Source organism: Euprymna scolopes, chromosome 5, assembly GCF_053919585.1.
Source record: "Euprymna scolopes isolate OS-2025 chromosome 5, ASM5391958v1, whole genome shotgun sequence".
In the NCBI taxonomy this organism is placed as follows: Eukaryota; Metazoa; Mollusca; class Cephalopoda; order Sepiida; family Sepiolidae; genus Euprymna; species Euprymna scolopes.
This window is the reverse complement of record NC_136486.1, coordinates 90,961,544-90,984,151: the sequence shown is the minus strand read 5'-3', so window position 1 is coordinate 90,984,151 and position 22,608 is coordinate 90,961,544. Positions and strand designations below refer to the sequence as shown.

The following is a 22,608-nucleotide window of genomic DNA, read 5'->3' as shown; positions in this document are numbered from 1 at the left end:
AGAGTCATCTGTTATATAAAAAAAAAATCTGTTTAAACTTCATATCGCGTAATATTTGAATTTAATATCATTTAAAGCTTTTTAAAAATAATTATTTCTTTAGAATTGTGTTTTTTTGTAATTCAAATAATTATATTACCAAAAAAAAAAAATCAAAAAAAAATCAAGAAAAATTGTTTTTTTAACATAATAATATTGATTTTATGTCCAATTTTATTTACAACTTTAAGGTAAGTGAAAAAAATAACAGGATTTTATATTTTTTTTTTTTTTACAAGGTGGTCACCATTTATCAAGGCCCGGAAGCCACTCAGGGATAAGGGTTATTTAATCTTCTCAGGGTTATTTGATCTTCTCAGCTTTAAAAAAATGTTGAAATTTTTATTGACCTACATTTATTTTTTTAGTTTTTGTAACAGGAAATATAGGGGGTAGAACACCTAAAAAAATATATTTCCTCTAATATATTTAATAAAATCTACTTTTATTATGTAAGTTTATTTAATAATGAATAAATATCGAAAATTTCAGAAAAATATGCCTATTTGATTTTTGCTAGTGTGTCTACGAGTTAAAAAACGTCACTACATAGGAACATTGTTTTAAAGTGTCGATAATATAAACACAATTTTTGTCTCGCATTTTCATTATTTTTGTATGCTGTAAAAAGTTTTTTAAAAATATTAGCAGTTTATTTGAAGTTCTTTCTTTTAAACGGTAAAAAAGTTAGGATGATAATAGTAAATTGAATTACAATTACATCGTTTTACATACGGGGGTGGGAGGTAAAATTGGGGCATGCATTGGAGGTACCTATAAAATAAAAACTAAACAAAAGATAAAAAAAGAAGTTTTGATAATTAGGTAGAATCGAACCCGAAGCCCTGAGGCAAAGTTGGAAAATAAAATGTGAAAAAAACATGACACGTTAACCGCTCAGCCAGCAAGAATGAGTTACTGAAAGAAGTTTGAATTTATTTAATTAAGAAGAGAACTGACAGGTGCCCGCACTAAATGACGTCAAGTGGAAGTCGTAGAGTTAACATTTTGTGCGAGCGTTTCGACGACGACGACATAAGCAATAGCTATTCAGCAGTGGACATTTTCTGCGGGACAGTTTTTAATGAGGTCAATAACCTGGTTTGTTTGTTTTTACCTAACTTTGGGGAAAAACAGCTCCCCCATTTATTAGGGGAGTGGCTCGTCTGGAAATGAAAGCAACCGTCTGATATGACGACGGTAAGCCAACATTGACCAAACATTACATCGCTTTCTAGAGACCACTTGCCGTGGGCCAGGATTCAAATAGAGTTTCGCTTTTTTTATACCGAAAAACGAAAGCAAACATGTGGCGATCCCAAAATGTTGAATATTTAACATTTCAAAGTCGGGCAAATTAAATAGACAGGCGACCCCCGTTGTTAAGTCATAGATATTATCATTTAGACGTGATATAAAAAGTTTTTAAAAATTAGCAACGGCTTCGAGAACCCACCGGAAAAAAGCCTTTCTTGGACGTGCACAAAAAAGCAAACATACATACACACATTTTCGCTTTTATATATATAGACTAGCTGGGGGTACCCGGCGTTGCCCGGGTGTTTTTAGGTGTGTGTGTTTTTGGGTAAATGAAAAGAAAAATCGTTGGCCAGGTGTCCCGGATGTTTGTTAAAAAAACAAAAAAACAAAGCTTTGACGCGCAGTTGAAAAATAATAAAGTGTGAAAAAAAACGTGCAACGTTTAACGGCAGGTGCCCGGTTTTGACAAGTTAATGACATCAACTTTGAGTGCGGGACAGTGTTTTCTTCACCGCGACTCTGTTCGCTTCTTTGTTTATACGAAAAAGCTTAATGCACATGCGGCGATCGAAAATTGTTGAATATTTAGCTTTTGAAAGTCGGCCAAATTAAATAGACAGGCGACCCCGGTTGTTAACTCGTAGATATTATCATTTAGGCGCGATATGAAAAGTTTTAAGAAGTTGTGAGGCGACTAATCGGTTCTCGGATAAAAGTCAGTCTTGGACATACACAAAAACGCACACACACAAACATTTTCGCTTTTATATTTATAGAAGGCAGGTTTAAAAACATTATAATTAGACATCCCATTTATTCTGAACTATTTTGTTATATATATAAATTGATATGAGAATTAAAATATAGTAGACATTTATTTCATTGATCTGACAGTACTGAGTCAGTATTTATTGTATATATTATTAAATATCCCTCCCTTTCATTCTCACCTTTTCTCTTTGTCAAGGATATAATAGATATTGATTAGGTGGAAAGGTGTGCAAGATTAATAGAAATAAATTTCAGTAAATTTACTCTTTAATCATCACTCAATGTACACTTGTATTTCTACAAAAACATTATAAGCCATAAACTCTTTATTAACTTTTCTATTATTTTTTTAATCTCTATAATTTTTTAGTCATAAATAAAATGAAATAAAATTTTCTTTTTTTATGGATATTCAGTGCAAATACTGACTCCACAATAATGTTTGTACCTACTTTGATCAACATGAAATACATTTATCTAAGTACCATGGGTAATGTACTTTTAGAATATGTATGGTTATGGAGGTCTATCCCAATATCCACAGAATTCAAAAACAAACAGGAATACATAGAGAAAGAGAGAGAGATGAATACACATCAATATAACTGAAAATTTATATTTGAAATGCATGATGAAAACATTTTCCTATATTAAAATCAAACTTAAATGTTAATTTAAAAAAGAGAAGACGCATAACTCTTATACTTACCGCTAACATTTTCATTAATAATTAGATGGAAGATATGTTCAAATGCATCCTCACTACCAGTCAACCAAGCTTCACTCAGTAGCCTATCCATCTCTTTTGCTAACCAGGGTTCCAAGTCTTCTTTTTCCTCTCCAGGCTAAAATATAAAAATATGAAAGAAATTAAGATGTATTTGCAAGAAGTCATTTTGCAAGACTATTTTACAAAATCAAATATAGTTCCAGTCATAACTGGCACAAAACTAAAGATACTCATGAGTAAATAACAAATTACATGTGATTCTACAATACAAATTATACAAAAATGATTTTAAAAAGTGGGCAACATTCTTTTCTTATTCTCATTAGAATTAATCAGTTTATTTTGTCACATTTTTGAAGCTAACAAAATCCAGCAAAGTTTTATATATACATATGGTTAAACACTTACCAAAGACAAAAGCCATTCAAAAATAAGTTTGAGCAAGATTTTCAGTTAGATAATGGTGCAGTACTATAAAATAACTCTGCAAATATTTGTTGACTTTGGACTTGAAAATGACCTTGTTGTAGTCTGTAGAAGAAACATTTCTGCAGTAATAGGAAGCTTTTGAAAATAAACACTGTTTATGGAAGTGCTATTTGATTTTTGATACGTAGAAAGCAGTGTTGGTAGCAACACAAGTTCTTTCTGAGAAGGAATTTTGCAGAACTTGAAGACCAGTCAAGCACTTACGATGAAAATAGTGATTGAGAAAGAAAATTTTAGCAATATCTCTTCTGTGAGAGAGGATCCAGGGAAGAGCAGAGATCATCTCCCACTAGACTGCATATTAGTCGAGTATATGATTATGGAAAAATAGATATGCAGATTATCTGATGAAGACGTATAGTATTTATCTTTAAAAAAAAAAAAAAAAAAAAAAAATGAGCACAACAAATACATGAATTTGTGTTGAAATGTTTTAGGCAAAACTAGATTTTATTAGAATCACAAAGAAATTTATTTGAAAATCTTAATGGAATTATCAGTATTATTTGTTTTTGTCTCTTAAATGATTTTACTCGGACTTTTCACGAATATAAGTATGCAAAATACAATTGGTGCATGTAAAGAAATTAAAATGTAAACACTAACTTCAAGTTTCTCAAGATGTTTATCTCGATCTGGATTCTTTGCCCAATTCTCAGAATCATTGACATCATCGTTTAATGTCAACTTTTGATTGCACCAGTTAGACAGCTGCTGCTGCTGTTTTTCCACTGCAAAAACAACAATTATATTTATTTATCATAAATAAAATGCAACACAAATGATGTTCATATCTGATTATGTATCAAATCTGCTAAACTTGATATTTTTGCTTCAACATAATAACATAATGCTATTGTGACGGGAACTTATAGCGGACTATAATACAGAAGACGCCAGATAGCCCTCCCACCTTTTATAATTATCAAAAAGACAACAACCTTCCCCTCTTCCTGAAATGCCTATGACTAACATCCAAGCAGAAATAGCAAAGACATATAACCCCTCCCATACCCCTGTTGCAGTGTATTTTCACCGCTCGATCTCGCAAAGGTAAAACGAATGGAAATAAAACAATTAAGGAATCATTTTGGCACACATCAGAGCACATGGTGCAAGAACTATTTTAAAAATTCATTAAAATCAACAGTAGCTGACATTAAAGATGCAGAAAGTCTGAGGTCTCATCGACCATGCAGTGATGCGAATCCATTACGCAACTGCCCCAAACATCATAATCCCAAGTCGATCCACAAGCGTTGGACCAGACAGTAAAAGGGTAAAACATTATACTAGAATGCAAAAGACGTTATCTGGATATCACATGTATCACCCAGCTGTATTTTACGTTTTCTAACACCCTACCTAAAGCCCTTTGCAGCCCCATTGGACAGCCAAGCTAATTTCATATAATAGTTATGTTTAAATATGACTCTTATAATTTTTGGACTGGAGTAATCCTTTCTTATAGACAAAAGAAAAAAAGATTTTTTTTATTTACTAACTTCTTGTGTTCACCCCTCCCTCTCTCTGCCCATTAAGTATTGTATGAAGATTCTTTTGGGGAGATTGAACCCTATAATGTAATAAAAGTAATATATATATAATATATAAACCTTAGTCATTGTGTTCTGTCATTTTTGCCATCCATGTGCTTCATTTGTTTATCCATGAGAAAACTGATCTGAACAAAGACAATATGTCATATTTCCTTCTTTTATTAATATGTTGCAAGAATGTGAGGAGATACTACCATTGTCGTAGAATTGCAAATTCTATACAGAGAAATTTGGCCGACCAAAGTTCCTCCCAGCTCGTATTGTAATAGAAGACATCATCTGGGAAATATTGTTACACTATAAGCCCTCCCCACCACCCAAAAAATAGGCAGGATATTTTATTTTTTAAAAGAAAAATGTCTCCAAAATTTTCCTATAGACATTTGATATAATTGAAGTCTTGTTAAAAATAAAAATTTAGAGGAACTAAGTTAATAATAATCACAGGAAAATAAAAAAAGAAAGAAATCACTACAAAAAGATGAGATCGAATTATAAAATTTACAATAGCAAAAGTATTTTGAAGAGTGGATGAATAGTTTGTAAAAACTTACATTTTACGAGTTCTCTTTTAAATTTATCCATAGCTTTAGTTGAAAAGTTTGTCCTGAAAAGTTAAAAATTTTAATGCAACAGAAAGGGGAAAAAATAACAGTAAGTAATAAATTAAAATTATGAAAAAGTGAGTAAAAAAATAAATTAGCTTGATTAAATTCAAAATAAAAATGGTAAGTAAAAAATAGTAAACAATAAATTAGCTTGACTACAAATCAAATTATAAAAAAAAGGTGACTAAAAATAATGTATTAGCTTGATAAAATATAAAATTATAATAAAGAGTAAAAAATAGTAAACAATAAATTAGCTTGACTACAAATCAAATTATAAATACAGGTGACTAAAAATAATGTATTAGCTTGATAAAATATAAAATTATAATAAAGAGTAAAAAATAGTAAACAATAAATTAGCTTGACTACAAATCAAATTATAAAAAAAAGGTGACTACAAATAATGTATTAGCTTAATAAAATATAAAATTATAATAAAGAGTAAAAAATAGTAAACAATAAATTAGCTTGACTACAAATCAAATTATAAATACAGGTGACTAAAAATAATGTATTAGCTTGATAAAATATAAAATTATAATAAAGAGTAAAAAATAGTAAACAATAAATTAGCTTGACTACAAATCAAATTATAAAAAAAGGTGACTAAAAATAATGTATTAGCTTGATAAAATATAAAATTATAATAAAGAGTAAAAAATAGTAAACAATAAATTAACTTGACTACAAATCAAATTATAAAAAAAGGTGACTACAAATAATGTATTAGTTTGATAAAATATAAAATTATAATAAAGAGTAAAAAATAGTAAACAATAAATTAGCTTGACTACAAATCAAATTATAAAAAAAGGTGACTAAAAATAATGTATTAGCTTGATAAAATATAAAATTATAATAAAGAGTAAAAAATAGTAAACAATAAATTAACTTGACTACAAATCAAATTATAAAAAAAGGTGACTACAAATAATGTATTAGTTTGATAAAATATAAAATTATAATAAAGAGTAAAAAATAGTAAACAATAAATTAGCTTGACTACAAATCAAATTATAAAAAAAGGTGACTAAAAATAATGTATTAGCTTGATAAAATATAAAATTATAATAAAGAGTAAAAAATAGTAAACAATAAATTAACTTGACTACAAATCAAATTATAAAAAAAGGTGACTACAAATAATGTATTAGTTTGATAAAATATAAAATTATAATAAAGAGTAAAAAATAGTAAACAATAAATTAGCTTGACTACAAATCAAATTATAAAAAAAGGTGACTAAAAATAATGTATTAGCTTGATAAAATATAAAATTATAATAAAGAGTAAAAAATAGTAAACAATAAATTAACTTGACTACAAATCAAATTATAAAAAAAGGTGACTACAAATAATGTATTAGTTTGATAAAATATAAAATTATAATAAAGAGTAAAAAATAGTAAACAATAAATTAGCTTGACTACAAATCAAATTATAAAAAAAGGTGACTAAAAATAATGTATTAGTTTGATAAAATATAAAATTATAATAAAGAGTAAAAAATAGTAAACAATAAATTAGCTTGACTACAAATCAAATTATAAAAAAAGGTGACTAAAAATAATGTATTAGCTTGATAAAATATAAAATTATAATAAAGAGTAAAAAATAGTAAACAATAAATTAACTTGACTACAAATCAAATTATAAAAAAAGGTGACTACAAATAATGTATTAGTTTGATAAAATATAAAATTATAATAAAGAGTAAAAAATAGTAAACAATAAATTAGCTTGACTACAAATCAAATTATAAAAAAAGGTGACTAAAAATAATGTATTAGCTTGATAAAATATAAAATTATAATAAAGAGTAAAAAATAGTAAACAATAAATTAACTTGACTACAAATCAAATTATAAAAAAAGGTGACTACAAATAATGTATTAGTTTGATAAAATATAAAATTATAATAAAGAGTAAAAAATAGTAAACAATAAATTAGCTTGACTACAAATCAAATTATAAAAAAAGGTGACTAAAAATAATGTATTAGCTTGATAAAATATAAAATTATAATAAAGAGTAAAAAATAGTAAACAATAAATTAACTTGACTACAAATCAAATTATAAAAAAAGGTGACTACAAATAATGTATTAGTTTGATAAAATATAAAATTATAATAAAGAGTAAAAAATAGTAAACAATAAATTAACTTGACTACAAATCAAATTATAAAAAAAGGTGACTAAAAATAATGTATTAGCTTGATAAAATATAAAATTATAATAAAGAGTAAAAAATAGTAAACAATAAATTAACTTGACTACAAATCAAATTATAAAAAAAGGTGACTAAAAATAATGTATTAGCTTGATAAAATATAAAATTATAATAAAGAGTAAAAAATAGTAAACAATAAATTAACTTGACTACAAATCAAATTATAAAAAAGGTGACTACAAATAATGTATTAGTTTGATAAAATATAAAATTATAATAAAGAGTAAAAAATAGTAAACAATAAATTAACTTGACTACAAATCAAATTATAAAAAAAGGTGACTAAAAATAATGTATTAGCTTGATAAAATATAAAATTATAATAAAGAGTAAAAAATAGTAAACAATAAATTAACTTGACTACAAATCAAATTATAAAAAAGGTGACTAAAAATAATGTATTAGCTTGATAAAATATAAAATTATAATAAAGAGTAAAAAATAGTAAACAATAAATTAACTTGACTACAAATCAAATTATAAAAAAAGGTGACTACAAATAATGTATTAGTTTGATAAAATATAAAATTATAATAAAGAGTAAAAAATAGTAAACAATAAATTAACTTGACTACAAATCAAATTATAAAAAAAGGTGACTAAAAATAATGTATTAGCTTGATAAAATATAAAATTATAATAAAGAGTAAAAAATAGTAAACAATAAATTAACTTGACTACAAATCAAATTATAAAAAAAGGTGACTAAAAATAATGTATTAGCTTGATAAAATATAAAATTATAATAAAGAGTAAAAAATAGTAAACAATAAATTAACTTGACTACAAATCAAATTATAAAAAAAGGTGACTAAAAATAATGTATTAGCTTGATAAAATATAAAATTATAATAAAGAGTAAAAAATAGTAAACAATAAATTAACTTGACTACAAATCAAATTATAAAAAAAGGTGACTAAAAATAATGTATTAGCTTGATAAAATATAAAATTATAATAAAGAGTAAAAAATAGTAAACAATAAATTAACTTGACTACAAATCAAATTATAAAAAAAGGTGACTAAAAATAATGTATTAGCTTGATAAAATATAAAATTATAATAAAGAGTAAAAAATAGTAAACAATAAATTAACTTGACTACAAATCAAATTATAAAAAAAGGTGACTACAAATAATGTATTAGTTTGATAAAATATAAAATTATAATAAAGAGTAAAAAATAGTAAACAATAAATTAACTTGACTACAAATCAAATTATAAAAAAAGGTGACTAAAAATAATGTATTAGCTTGATAAAATATAAAATTATAATAAAGAGTAAAAAATAGTAAACAATAAATTAACTTGACTACAAATCAAATTATAAAAAAAGGTGACTAAAAATAATGTATTAGCTTGATAAAATATAAAATTATAATAAAGAGTAAAAAATAGTAAACAATAAATTAGCTTGACTACAAATCAAATTATAAAAAAAGGTGACTACAAATAATGTATTAGTTTGATAAAATATAAAATTATAATAAAGAGTAAAAAATAGTAAACAATAAATTAACTTGACTACAAATCAAATTATAAAAAAAGGTGACTAAAAATAATGTATTAGCTTGATAAAATATAAAATTATAATAAAGAGTAAAAAATAGTAAACAATAAATTAACTTGACTACAAATCAAATTATAAAAAAAGGTGACTAAAAATAATGTATTAGCTTGATAAAATATAAAATTATAATAAAGAGTAAAAAATAGTAAACAATAAATTAACTTGACTACAAATCAAATTATAAAAAAAGGTGACTACAAATAATGTATTAGTTTGATAAAATATAAAATTATAATAAAGAGTAAAAAATAGTAAACAATAAATTAACTTGACTACAAATCAAATTATAAAAAAAGGTGACTAAAAATAATGTATTAGCTTGATAAAATATAAAATTATAATAAAGAGTAAAAAATAGTAAACAATAAATTAACTTGACTACAAATCAAATTATAAAAAAAGGTGACTACAAATAATGTATTAGTTTGATAAAATATAAAATTATAATAAAGAGTAAAAAATAGTAAACAATAAATTAACTTGACTACAAATCAAATTATAAAAAAAGGTGACTACAAATAATGTATTAGTTTGATAAAATATAAAATTATAATAAAGAGTAAAAAATAGTAAACAATAAATTAACTTGACTACAAATCAAATTATAAAAAAAGGTGACTAAAAATAATGTATTAGCTTGATAAAATATAAAATTATAATAAAGAGTAAAAAATAGTAAACAATAAATTAGCTTGACTACAAATCAAATTATAAAAAAAGGTGACTACAAATAATGTATTAGTTTGATAAAATATAAAATTATAATAAAGAGTAAAAAATAGTAAACAATAAATTAGCTTGACTACATATCAAATTATAAAAAAGGTGACTAAAAATAATGTATTAGCTTGATAAAATATAAAATTATAATAAAGAGTAAAAAATAGTAAACAATAAATTAGCTTGATTAAATTTCAAATTATAAAAAAGGTGACTAAAAAAATGAGTAACCAAAAAATGAGTAACCAAAAATTAAATTAGGTTGATTAAATACAAAATTATAAAAAAGATGAGTAAAAAATTATAAATAATAAATTAGTTTGATTAAACTTAAAATTATAAAAAAAGTGACTAAAATAATAAATTAGCTTGATTAAAAACAAAAATAAATTAACTTGATTAAATATGAAATTATAAAAAAAGTAACTAAAATAAATTACCTACAGTAAATATAAAATTACAAAAAAACGTGACTAAAAAATAAATTAGCTTGATTAAAAGTAAAATAATAAATGTATAAAAATAGTAAATAATAAATTAGCTTGATCAAATTAAAAATTATATAAAAAGGTGACTAAAAATATAATAAATTAACTTGAATAAATATAAAATTATATAAAAAAGATGAGTAAAAAATGTTAATAAACTGGCTTGATTAAATTTAAAATTATTAAAAAAGTGACTAAAAAATAATTAGCATATTAAATTTATAAAAAAGGTGACTAAAAAAATAAATTAGCTTGATTAAATATAAAATTATTAAAAAGGTAACTAAAAAAAATAATAAATTAGCTCGATTAATATTAAAATTATAAAAATCGAGACTAAAAAATATAAATTAGCATATTAAATTTAAACTTATAAAAAAGGTGACTAAAAATAATAAAATAGCTTGAGTAAATTGAAAATTCTAAAAAGGCGACTAAAAAAACGATTGATTAAATTTAAATTTATAAACCATACGAGTAAAAAATGTTGATAAATTAGCTTGATTAAATTTAAAATTGTAAAAAAAGTGACTAAAAAGATAAATTAGCTTGATTAATATTACAATTATAAAAAAGGTGACTAAAAACGAAATTAGCTTGATCAAATTTAAACTTATAAAAATGGGTACTAAAAAAATATAAATTAGCATATTAAATTTAAACTTATAAAAAAGGTGACTAAAAAATAATAAATTAGATTGATTAAATTTAAAATCATAAAAATTTGAAAGTGTGTATTTTCTTTGTGACATCATCATTAGAAAATTTCCCTACAGGTTCTCTCTATAAGGTTTGGTTTTTCAACAGAGCTCATCTTCCCTAGATGTATTATCTTCACCATGGCTGAGAAATTTTATCTACTCCTGTATGGTAACCCTCTAGAATATCAGAGGGAGGCTAACAAGTGCTACATCTTGCCTAGCGGTGATCTGAAAATGTTGAAGGCAGGATTGTTCATTTCTTTTTATTATATATATGCACTTATCTAAATCACTATCAGATGTCACTAAAACTATGGAATAAATTGGAAGTTAAAAAAATATTTAAAATGACTGATTAACAAAGTTGTTTCCAAATTAAAAATATTGAAGATTACCATTAAGTAAATAATTACAAGTGAAATGTGAAACTTTTATTATAATATAATAAAATATAAAATAAATGTCCCACATTTTTTTTAAAGAATTAAGTTTTGATTATATTTTAAAATGTCACATTTAATGAACAGAAACTATACACTTACCATTTTAATACATCTTCTAAGAAGTACTCCTGAACATCAAACATTGTGCCAGGAACTTAAAACAAAACAAAAAAAAAGATTTTTGTTTTTAAATTGTATAATTTTATATACAACTAGCAGAGCTGCCCACAGTCCTAATTTCCAGAATTATGTAGATTAGAAAAAAAAAATATCAATTTGAAATGTTAAGGAAAAAAATAAAAATTAATTATATGCTTAAGGTGAGGTTTTCACAACTTCTCTAGCACGTTTACCTATTGAGCCACCTCAGCAATGACGAAAAAGTGACAAAATAGATTTCATGCATTCCAGAATTAAACAAATATGAAAAGGGCAAATTCAGATCAAAACAGGTTTCTTTGACTTTTGATTGACATAGAACTTGAAAATAAAACAGGTATTAAACCATTTATTTTTTAATTAAAACAATTCAGAGTTGGTTGGTTTTTCATCACAATATTGGTTGTGCAATAAATAGGATTTATTTTAAGAAAAAGAATGGGGTACATTTAATATTTATTGTTTTATGTGCATTTTTTTTATTTATAAAACTTTAATAAACAAAACAATTTAGAGATTGTGTTCCTAAATGGTAAAGAAAAATAGTGGCATTATTAACTACATAAATCAAGGGAGCTTTTTTAATTTTTTTGGCACCCCTATCATCAGTCAAACAGTTGGTGAATATTCACAGAATTGTTATTAAATTTGTCCAAGGGTTATGAACTTCAGAATGTAAGGGTAAAGCCTCCTCCACTTTCCTCTATGACAAATAAAAAATAAAATGTCAATCAGGATTAAATATTAAAATCTATCGGAAATACAATTTTTAACGTTGAACAACACAGACCAATATTTGCCTTATATGATTGACTAGCATGGATACCCAGCGTTGTCCAGGTTGGCATGAAATATGGTTTGGACACAGCTGCTATACTAAGGCTATTGAACAACCCCCAGAAAAGAATGGAATCGCCCAATTCCCCACCAAATAATTTGGCAGCACGAGCACTGGAGCCCCCCCCCCCCAATAAATGAATTGAAACAACTTTTTTTTTTTTTTTTTTTTCAATCAAAATAGCAGCGAGTGCCTGTGTGACGGCAAAAAGTAAAATAAATAAAAATAAAAAAAAATTAGCCGCAGTAGAAGTCTCAAACCTGAAATGCGAAAGAAGGGAAAAACGTTCCTGGCAAATGCTTTTGCCCATCAGACTACGGCGACTTATGATGTCATGACCCTGCAAAATAATGCTTTTAAACATGCTTTCAGTTTGCTACGCGTGCATGACTTGCGAAAATGATGTCGCGTAAAAGTGCAAGAAATGGTCCAGTTGACCACAGAATATTTTTTTTTCCTAATTTTCACATATATACGTCCAACGACATAGCTCTTTCAGATGGTACCAGTTTCGATGCAGCTGACAAAAGTTTTTAGTAAACATACAAATACACAAACTGACGTTTGAGATTTATATGATAGATGAAACAGATTTGATTACCTTGTATTAAAAAAGGTTATTAATCAGAAAGATATAGAGGAGAGATGTATTTTATATAAAAGATAAAAAAATATAAATTATCTAAATAACATGTTAAAAGATAGATTTTCTTTAATACTTACTATGTACTACAGGGCATTTTTGGAAATATTCAACAAAAAGTTCAGTATTAAGGGCAGCACTCATCAAAACCAGTTTGATATTTTTAAATTTTTGAAGAATATCTCTTAAAGATGTCAACAAAAAATCAGTGAAGCGATCTCTTTCATGAATTTCATCCTAGAAAACAAGAAAAATATATTTAATATGTTGTTTTTATAAATTTCATCCAGCATCCCCTATAAATATCTACAGTTAATAACTTAATCGAATAAATTAAAGTATTCATTTTTTTTTTTTTTTTTTTTTTTTACATAGGAGTCACCACTTATAAAGGCCCAGAGGCCACTCGAGGATTAGGGTTAAAGAGTGTACAGTAGTCAATGGAACAATATCATAGAATCGTTAGTAGTGTAAATTTGGTAAATTGGATTACTTAAGGGGAACGGTTCATCAAGCACTTGTTTACATTGGACTTGAAGACGATCATATTGTAATCAGCTGGAAAGCAGGCAAACAGAAGACAGTTTCACAGGTGTTCATTCTAAGAAAGAGGCTTTGTTCATGGAATCTACATTTAGGTTTAGGCATGGATAAAGAGTGAGGGAAATTATTGATAGTGGTTTCAGATAGATGAGTGTTTCTAGAAAAGAAATAATTTAAACTAGCTATGTTGCTCAGAATGCAACAAAATTATTTTAGTTTTTGTTTGCACATTTTTAAACTTACACACAAAAAAATAAATAAAATTTGAGTGATAAAGTAGACAACTTCTATTATACTCTTCAATCAAAAATAGAAAGTCATCCATTTTGTTAAGTTTTATTTTTAGGCAATCATTTAAAAAGGTTAAATATTATCAGTCATCTGGCCTGGACTAAGTAATTTTTATAATAAATCATAGCAAAGCATACTTTATATTAGCAATAACATGGTACAACAACAACAAATGAAAATTGGTTAGTCAAAAGCCAAGTTTTATTTGTTAGTTTACATGCTGTTTAGATTTGAATGTGAAAATCCAACAAGACGTATATGTTAGATTTGGTTTCTCAGATTTACAGCCGGTCAACATGTTGGGTTATTTAATGCTGAAAACAATATTTATTGTAAATGATTTATAAAACCCAAACAGGTAGCAGGAGGGTAGTTGAGGGTTCATACCTTTCCTGATGGTTTTTCAATAGTATACCTATGTAACTCGGCAGTTCTAAATGTATTTACTGAACATGAAAAATAGTAGCGAATTCAGTTATTAGCATCAACTGGATAAGAAGAGTTTAAAATTAACAGAAATAAACATAACTTGCTTTATAAATTACTAGCAGAGTATTCAACATTATTATGCAGGGATATGAATAACAAAATAGAAGAGTAAAAAAAAAAATGTGTGTAATATCTCTAGCTTTACTTATAAACCCTCTCTTTCGACTTTCCCTTCAGAGTCAAAAAGGATTTCCCAATCTCTGATCAAACAGATACTTTGATCTAAACTCAAAAGACAAGTATTTTAGTTTGCTTCAAACAAAGAGTTCCTTGACAGAAAAAAATAAAAATATTCTAAATGGCACCCTACTCCCAGACTAATTTTGTTTCTGGTGATCACAAAAGAATGAATATTCAAAAAAAAAAAAAAAAAAAAAAAAAAAAAAAGTATCCATATTCTGTCTGAGGCAACGATGAAAAAAGAATGTCAAATTTGTGAGTGTGTCTTGTGTAGTTTTGACTTTTACCCACACTTAACTAACCTTTATATAATAGATTTAACAAAATATACATATTATTTAGACTACTATTTTCATCTTGATTATCACATTCACGTTTCTGGCAATGCAACGTCTGAGCTAAACATTGTGAATATAACAACAAAGATGATATTAGTTGTCCAAAATATCGAAATCATGCAAATTATCAATCTTCATGAAAAAAAAAATGCTTTGTTTATTTGAATTTCGATGACATTCTCTAATAAGCATTTTTATGGATAAAATTTTTTTTTAAATATTTTAATTTCTCAAAGAAAATCATAACTTTTAGCTTGTGACACAATTAGGAAATTTTATTATTTTAAAAATATTTATAGAAATATATTTTAGTTCAAGCTATCCATCTTGCATTGTTGTACAACCTTAGTTGTAACAAGTTAAAAAAATAAACTGTTTCGTTCATAAAGTTATTTATTAGGTATAAAGATCATTGCTTCTAAAACAGTCATTTTAATTATAACCTCTGAAATGTTAATACAAATATCCAATATGAAAATGGTTATCATGCAAAGAATTAATCAGCATCAAATCCACTTACCACAATGATGTGAGTGACAGTATTTAAAGCTGATTCCCCACCCATCAGTGTTCTTAGCAAAACTCCTGTTGTACAAAAAATCAACAGCGTCCGTGGAGAGACTCTGAAATTTATAAGATTTATTTGATAAGCTTATAAATTTTGTAAATATATGAACACAAAACGTTTAAAACATTCATAGAATTATAGTTAAGAAGAAAATGTTTTTCTACTTCAAAATTCTTTAAAAAAAAATATCGACATGTAATTTGATGATACTACACCTCACAAGTATCACAAAAATCCAGACAATGAATTAGTAAAACTAATATTTCCTACTAGCTAAACCTATCTATTGTAATCCAGCAAAAATAGGGAGCATATTTTTGCTTGTAATATATATGATAAACCAACATATAGTACACTGCTCCCTACCCCAAGGAGGAGATAATGCCTGGAAGGAGGTTATCATGACACCAGAACAGATATTACACTCCACATCCCCAAAATAGAAGGTAATAACTAGGAGGATGATATGACAACAGAATCAATACTATACTACCTTTTTCAAGTCGAAGTAATTTCTGGGAAGATGGTACTATGACAACAGAACAGATACTAAACTATCAACATACCCGTATTAAAGAATGAATGAAAATATATTAGTCTGAAATAGTATAATAAACAGAACTGAACACTAAAAGACAGTAATAAAATAGTTTGGATTCAGAGCTTCATTAATAACAGATTTTAGTTTCAATTTTTTTAAATAATGTTCCGGCCACAGAGATGGAAAAAAAGAAATGCTCCAAATCTAAGCAAAATAACAGAGATAAAAATATCAGCTAGGAAATTATCTCCCTTTAAAAGTATCAGCTAAGGAATTATTTCCATTAAATTTTTATTTAAAAGTGTCTCCATTGTAATAACGTTCCTTGTTGGAATAATTATTTTTGGAAAGAAACTGAAGCAAATTACACTTTAGTATAAAGAAGATGCTGCAAAAATGAAAACAAAGACACTGCAAGTCAGAAACAAATATCAATTAATTTGTTTTTTAATTTTTATTCATTGCGGAGAATTATCCTCATCTTTTATAAGTTGTTTCACAATGTTTCGGCCAACTATTCCTCTGGCCTTCGTCAGGTGGTATTCGCGACAGATAGAAACTCTGAATCTCCTGACTGCATTCACTGCAATTACTGCCTTCCATAGTTGTTGTCGTCTTACCACGTTTTTGGCCAAGGTAAGCCTCTGGCTGGCTTTGGGTAGGATTGAAACCGCTATCTTCAGACAATTCTCATCTGAAGCCATAGAGATTCAATGTCTCTATCAACTAAATAATACTCATCTCAATGAATTCCAGTTAAAAAATAAATATTAATTTGTCAGATGCATTGCTAGTTAAGTCCAAGATAGAAAAATCCAATAAGATAACTTTACATTAGAAGACACACGGAATGTATTTTTATCTGTCACATTGTGTCTGACTACAGGTACTCACTCACCTAACAATATTTATAACCAATTAAAATATTTCATTTTTAAATATTTTGTTTAAATAACATAGAACATTTTCAAAACTTGTATAAAAAATATTTTTTTATTTTTGTTTTTAATGATGAACAAAAATGAATTTCAGAAATATTAGAGACCACTTTATCTTAAAGACATGCAAAGACTCTTGTTTGGCTAATAAAATTACTTCTAATATTTACCACATTTAAATAGAAAAAGAAACGATTAAAGTTTTTAAAAGGAGTTGATTTTAAAGTGAAAATATGTATTAAAATTTGCCTTCAAATGTTCTTTTATAAAATCTATTATAAATACACGGCATAATCACGTTAACAGATTGGTTCTCACTGGATTACACCTGTTCAGTGCTAAAATGAGTGACAATTTTGGTAATGCCAGGTACTCTATGTGCTCTGAAGCCTGGAGCAGGATGAGTGCCACCAGATCAATTTTTGCTCGAGACATGCTGCATGAAATAATGAAGTGTCCACCACAACCCCAGAGAGTTAAGGGACTAATTCATCATTATCATAATCCATTACAAATTTAGCAACACCCAAGTATAAAACTCTAGAGCCAAAATGGAAGAGCCATTGCTCAAAACAACGAGATATTATAAAAAGGCTGACTGGGAAGCCATCAGGGATCTCATCAGAGACGCCCCATGGTGAAATATCTTCTCACTTCCTGCTGAACAGTGTGCAAATGAGACCACTGAATGGTTCAAAACAGCAATTGAAGCATATGTTTTATAGCAAGCCCCACTCTCCCCAATGGTTTACTTCTACTTGTGCAGCTGCCATCACGCAAAGGCAGCGTGCGTGCCGCAGATTTAACCGACATAAGTCCAGTTCAAACAGACAGAAGTATATAGAAGCGAGAAATAACTGTAAGAAAGAAATAGCGATAGGTAAGAGAGAATTTACTGAAACCACCAAAAAACGCATCGAAGCACAGAAATTAGGAACCCATGACTTCTGGAAAATCTACAAGTGTAGTAAATAATGGGCACTCAACAATTCCTCCACTATCCAACAATCATGAGGTTGTTTGCTCAGCAACCGAGAAGGCTAACATGCTTGCTAGTCAGTTCGCCTCCAACTCCACACTGGACTCTGCAAACAACCCCCTCCTTGACTTACCTTTGTGGACAGACGCCACACTAGACGATCTGGAAATCACCCATTCTCAGGTGCATGCCATCATAAAAAATCTTGACACTTCAAAAGCATGTGGACCTGATCTCATCCCGGCTGTGCTATTAAAAAAGCGCTCTGCCGAAGTAGCGCCGGTTCTCTCCAAACCTTACAACAACTGCCTTAATGAATCTTGCTTTCCTGCCTGCTGGAAAACTGCTTCTGTGGTACCAGTTTTCAAGAATTCTGGTGAAAGAACTGACCCAATAAATTACCACCCCATTAGCCTCCTCCCACTTTTTGCCAAAATATTTGAGTCTATTATTAACTAAGCTCTAGTCCATCACCTTACAGATGCTAAACTTCTGACCGACCAACTATATGGATTTAGGCAAGCCCATTCCACAGTAGACATCCTAACTGTAATCTCTGAGCCTGTATACCATTCAATTGACAAAGCAGGGGATGGTAGAGCGGTAGCTCTAGATATATCTAAGGCTTTTGACAGGGTATGGCATGAAGGTCTTCTCAGAAAAATCAGATCATACGGTATCACTGGAAGAATCTTTAACATAATTAAATCCTTCTTAGATGAGGAAAATGTCATCAATGGTCGTACATCTAAACAATATGATATAAATGCAGGAGTGCCCCAGAGGTCTATCCTTGGACTTCTATTATTACTAATATTCATAAATGACCTCCCTGATAAAATTGTCTGTGAGATGGGTATATATGCTGATGACACCACTCTCTATAACCGACACGGCAGGAAAACAAATGAACACGCATCTAGAGAAATGGCAAAAACACTAGAAGATGACCTCTGATCTGTAGTGGAATGGGGACAAAAATGGATGGTCACATTCAATGCTGCTAAGACTAAACTTGTTTCCTTCAATAACTATAAGAAATCTTTTCTACCACCAAAGAATCTTTATCTGAAAGTACATCTTTTAAACTCCTCAGCTTAACATTCACAGGAAACATGAGTTGGAAAAATTACATTGAGTGCATTGCCAGAAACGCTGCAAAAAAGGTAGGTCCTCTCTACCATGCTAGAAAGCTACTAACGCCCGAAAGTATCCTGTACTTCTATTCATTCGCCCATGTATGGAGTATTGTCATATTTGGGTTGGTGCATCTGCTACTAGTCTCTCACTCCTAGACGGTTCAAAAGAGAGTCGCCAACCTAATAGGTCCTGAACTGTCATCTAAGCTTCAGCCTCTGTCCCATTGACGAAATGTGGCATCCCTCTGCAAGTATTTCAATGGTGAATGCACTGACGAACTGCAAGCACTTGTGCCCCCTAGACGTAAGTACTCCTGACAAACCCAAGCAGCAGAATCCCACCCCTTCACAGTTGAGATCTCTAGATGTAAGAGAGCCAGTAGTTTCTTCCCCAGAACCGCTGGACTTTGGAATTGACAGTGGAAGAGGTAAATGAAAACTCAACTTTTTATATTTTTAAAGAGAATGCAAAATCTTTTTGTATTTGTTTATAGTTGAAAGAAATCATATTTCAGTCACATAAATTATCAAAGTAAAAAGACTTCCAGATAACAACAGATAGTGGCAACTAGTAATAATTTACTTATTAAGTCCCACTGACCTATAAAGAAGACACCAATTAATTTTTTTTAATCTATAAGATAACATAAGTATTGCTTACTGCATAATTACTTGGAAGAAAAGCTAAGATTCATCCACATTCATCAATTTTTCTCCATGAATTGTTGGAACCCTTTTAAAAATTCTCATGAAATTTGCTAAAATCGTATTTGTTTGACGATGTATGAACTTATATGATTCTTGTAATAGTAAACCTCTAACTTATTGCCAAAAGTGCAATGTGATCAAGCAATGTGAGATACAAGCCTTCAATCATGTTGACCCAATTGCAGTGAAAGCACTTGATGGGACTCTGCTCAAGGTTGCGAAAAACTTCAAGTACCTTGGAGCATGGTCAGAGATCTCTGACAAAGATCTTGGAGTGAGAAAAGCACTGGCATGGAGTGTATGTCACAAGTTGAGGAAAATATGGTCATCCACTCTCTCAGAAAAGTTAAAAGTAAGATTCTTTGTTGCAACAGTAGAAAAAGTTCTCCTCTATGGTGCTGAGGCATGGACTCTTACAAATGCACTGAAGAAGAGACTGGATGGCTGTTACACACGGATGCTCAGGATAGCTCTCAACACATCATGGAGGAGCCACACAACAAACCAACAGCTTTATGGTGACCTACCACCAGTATCACTGAAAGTACAGCAGAGAAGGATGAGAGTAGCCGGTCACTGCATGAGACACAGTGAGAAGGAAGCCAGCAAGCTAGTTCTCTGGATACCAATAGATGGACAGCCAAACTGTGGTAGAAGAAGAATGATCTACATTGATAATCTGCTACAGAACACAGGATTGGAAAGTGTTTGGGACAAACTGTCATGCAAGATCGAGAGAACTGGAGAAGTCGTGTAGATTCGGTGGTGAAGCATCCTGAAACATGACAGAAATTGATTTATGTACCCAAAGTTCTATTTATAGGAGACTAAATATTTTGCTTTCTAAATAAAATAACTTTTTTCCTTTCAATTTGTGTATTCCAACCTATTTTTAGTCATTTTTTTACTCAATAATTCAAAATTTAGATACCCTGGGACTTAATGGGTTCAAGATATCCATCCATTAAAAACGTATGCCAGATTTAAAGTTACTTGTCCTCATCAGTAATGCAGGATATTGCTATTAGTATATATAAACATGAGAATATACTTTTTTTTTTTTTATATTTAAAATGGATGGGAGTTTTTAAACATTAATCTAGTTAAGATATTCAAAAAGTGTATAACATATCTAAGAAAAAAGAATTTATAAATTAAAATGAAATGTTGACTTTTATCGAAATGATAATTGGTTGAACTTACTTGCTTTCCAATCTTATCTGGTAACCAACAGTCTGCCCAACTTTCTCTCCTCGTTCAGCTGCCACTCTTTCAGCGATGGACAGAGCAGCTATTCTTCTTGGTTGGGTACAAAATATACGACAAGGTTTATTCCGACGATGATAGTCATCTAGTATGATTTGAGGTACCTTGAAGCAGTCACAAGAGTTAATGAATAAGAAAAAGTGGAAACTTTGGCACTTCTATATATTATACAAAGGATAAAATATTGAATTTCAAGTGAAACAAATAGTAACTACATAATTGTCAGGTCTCAAATAGTAAAATGTCAAATAATTACAGAAAATGATAAGGTAGAAAAATAATTATTAATGAAAACAGAAATTTGTAAAAAAAAAGAGGAATCACTACATTACGTTTCCTAAAAAAAAAGGTAAGTTGACAAGGAAGATAATTATGTTCTTGTTTACGTTATGTGACAAACATAATTGAAAATGTCGGACAAAAATTATCTCATTTTTGATTAAAATGATACAAAACTAAAACATATCGAAATGAGCATTATTTTTTTGTTTTAATTCAAAACTAAGAATGAGAAGTTCTCTAAATTCAAAAGGAAAAGGTTCTTAAGACATAACTTTTTCAAAAGGTTAATAAGTAAGCAAATTACAAAAACAATAGGAGAGAAAAGGGATGGAAATCAAACAATAACAAATGCTTAAAAAATTTAAATTAAAAAAAAAGTATTAACTTTTTAAAATAATTACCAAAACATGTTATTGAAACGAAACAAGTTTATTGACAAATAACATATATTAAAGCCTGTTTTGTTTTCTTTAAATTGATCATTGCTTGTTCAATCTCTCAAAAGTGAACTTATGCAAAATTTAATAATTTACTACAAAATTTTTTTTTTTTTCATTTTTTTAAAAGTAGAAATCAAAAATTAAATTAAAACCAAACCAAACTATACATTGAAGGTATCTCACCTGTGTAGTCTTTCCTGAACCAGTTTCACCCGCAATAAGCACTAATTGGTTTTTTTCTATTGTTTGTGAGATATCAGCTGTATATCTGTAAATGGGTAAAGTTTCTTGAAACGATGACAAATGGGAATCAGCTGCTTTTGGTGGTATTTGTGGGAGACCAGTGTTGAGTCGGCCAACTGTAGTTTTCATCAATTCTTTGCCTTCATGCAGAATAGAAATTCAAAACATTATTTCAATTATATAATATTTAATGTATAAGTCAAATGAAAACAGACATAATATACATAGTTGAGAAAGTAATTGTTGATTCCAATAATATATTGATGAAATGATTTTATTACTAATTTTAATAGTGAATATTTAATTCTTGGATTTTATTCTTAAGGTTCATACTTTTTATACAATAGTTTCGGTACTTGTACAGTTTAAACAAGACATTAAAAAATGAAAATATTGGAAAAAGTTTAAAT

The 22,608-nt window shown here is 28.1% G+C and overlaps 1 protein-coding gene across 1 annotated transcript in view; it reads right to left on the bottom strand.

Annotated features, from left to right (window-relative positions):
- The window catches only part of LOC145276923 (3'-5' RNA helicase YTHDC2-like), a 101,008-nt gene that overhangs the window by 55,167 nt on the left and 23,233 nt on the right, over nucleotides 1-22,608 (bottom strand). The window contains exons 5-12 of the mRNA XM_080128396.1: nucleotides 22,139-22,338; nucleotides 21,171-21,337; nucleotides 15,615-15,717; nucleotides 13,334-13,490; nucleotides 11,713-11,767; nucleotides 5,403-5,455; nucleotides 3,896-4,020; nucleotides 2,780-2,915 (exon numbers count right to left, since the gene is read on the bottom strand). Coding sequence (XP_079984522.1) covers nucleotides 2,780-2,915; nucleotides 3,896-4,020; nucleotides 5,403-5,455; nucleotides 11,713-11,767; nucleotides 13,334-13,490; nucleotides 15,615-15,717; nucleotides 21,171-21,337; nucleotides 22,139-22,338 — 996 coding nt within the window. The remainder of the gene's footprint in view (nucleotides 1-2,779; nucleotides 2,916-3,895; nucleotides 4,021-5,402; nucleotides 5,456-11,712; nucleotides 11,768-13,333; nucleotides 13,491-15,614; nucleotides 15,718-21,170; nucleotides 21,338-22,138; nucleotides 22,339-22,608) is intronic.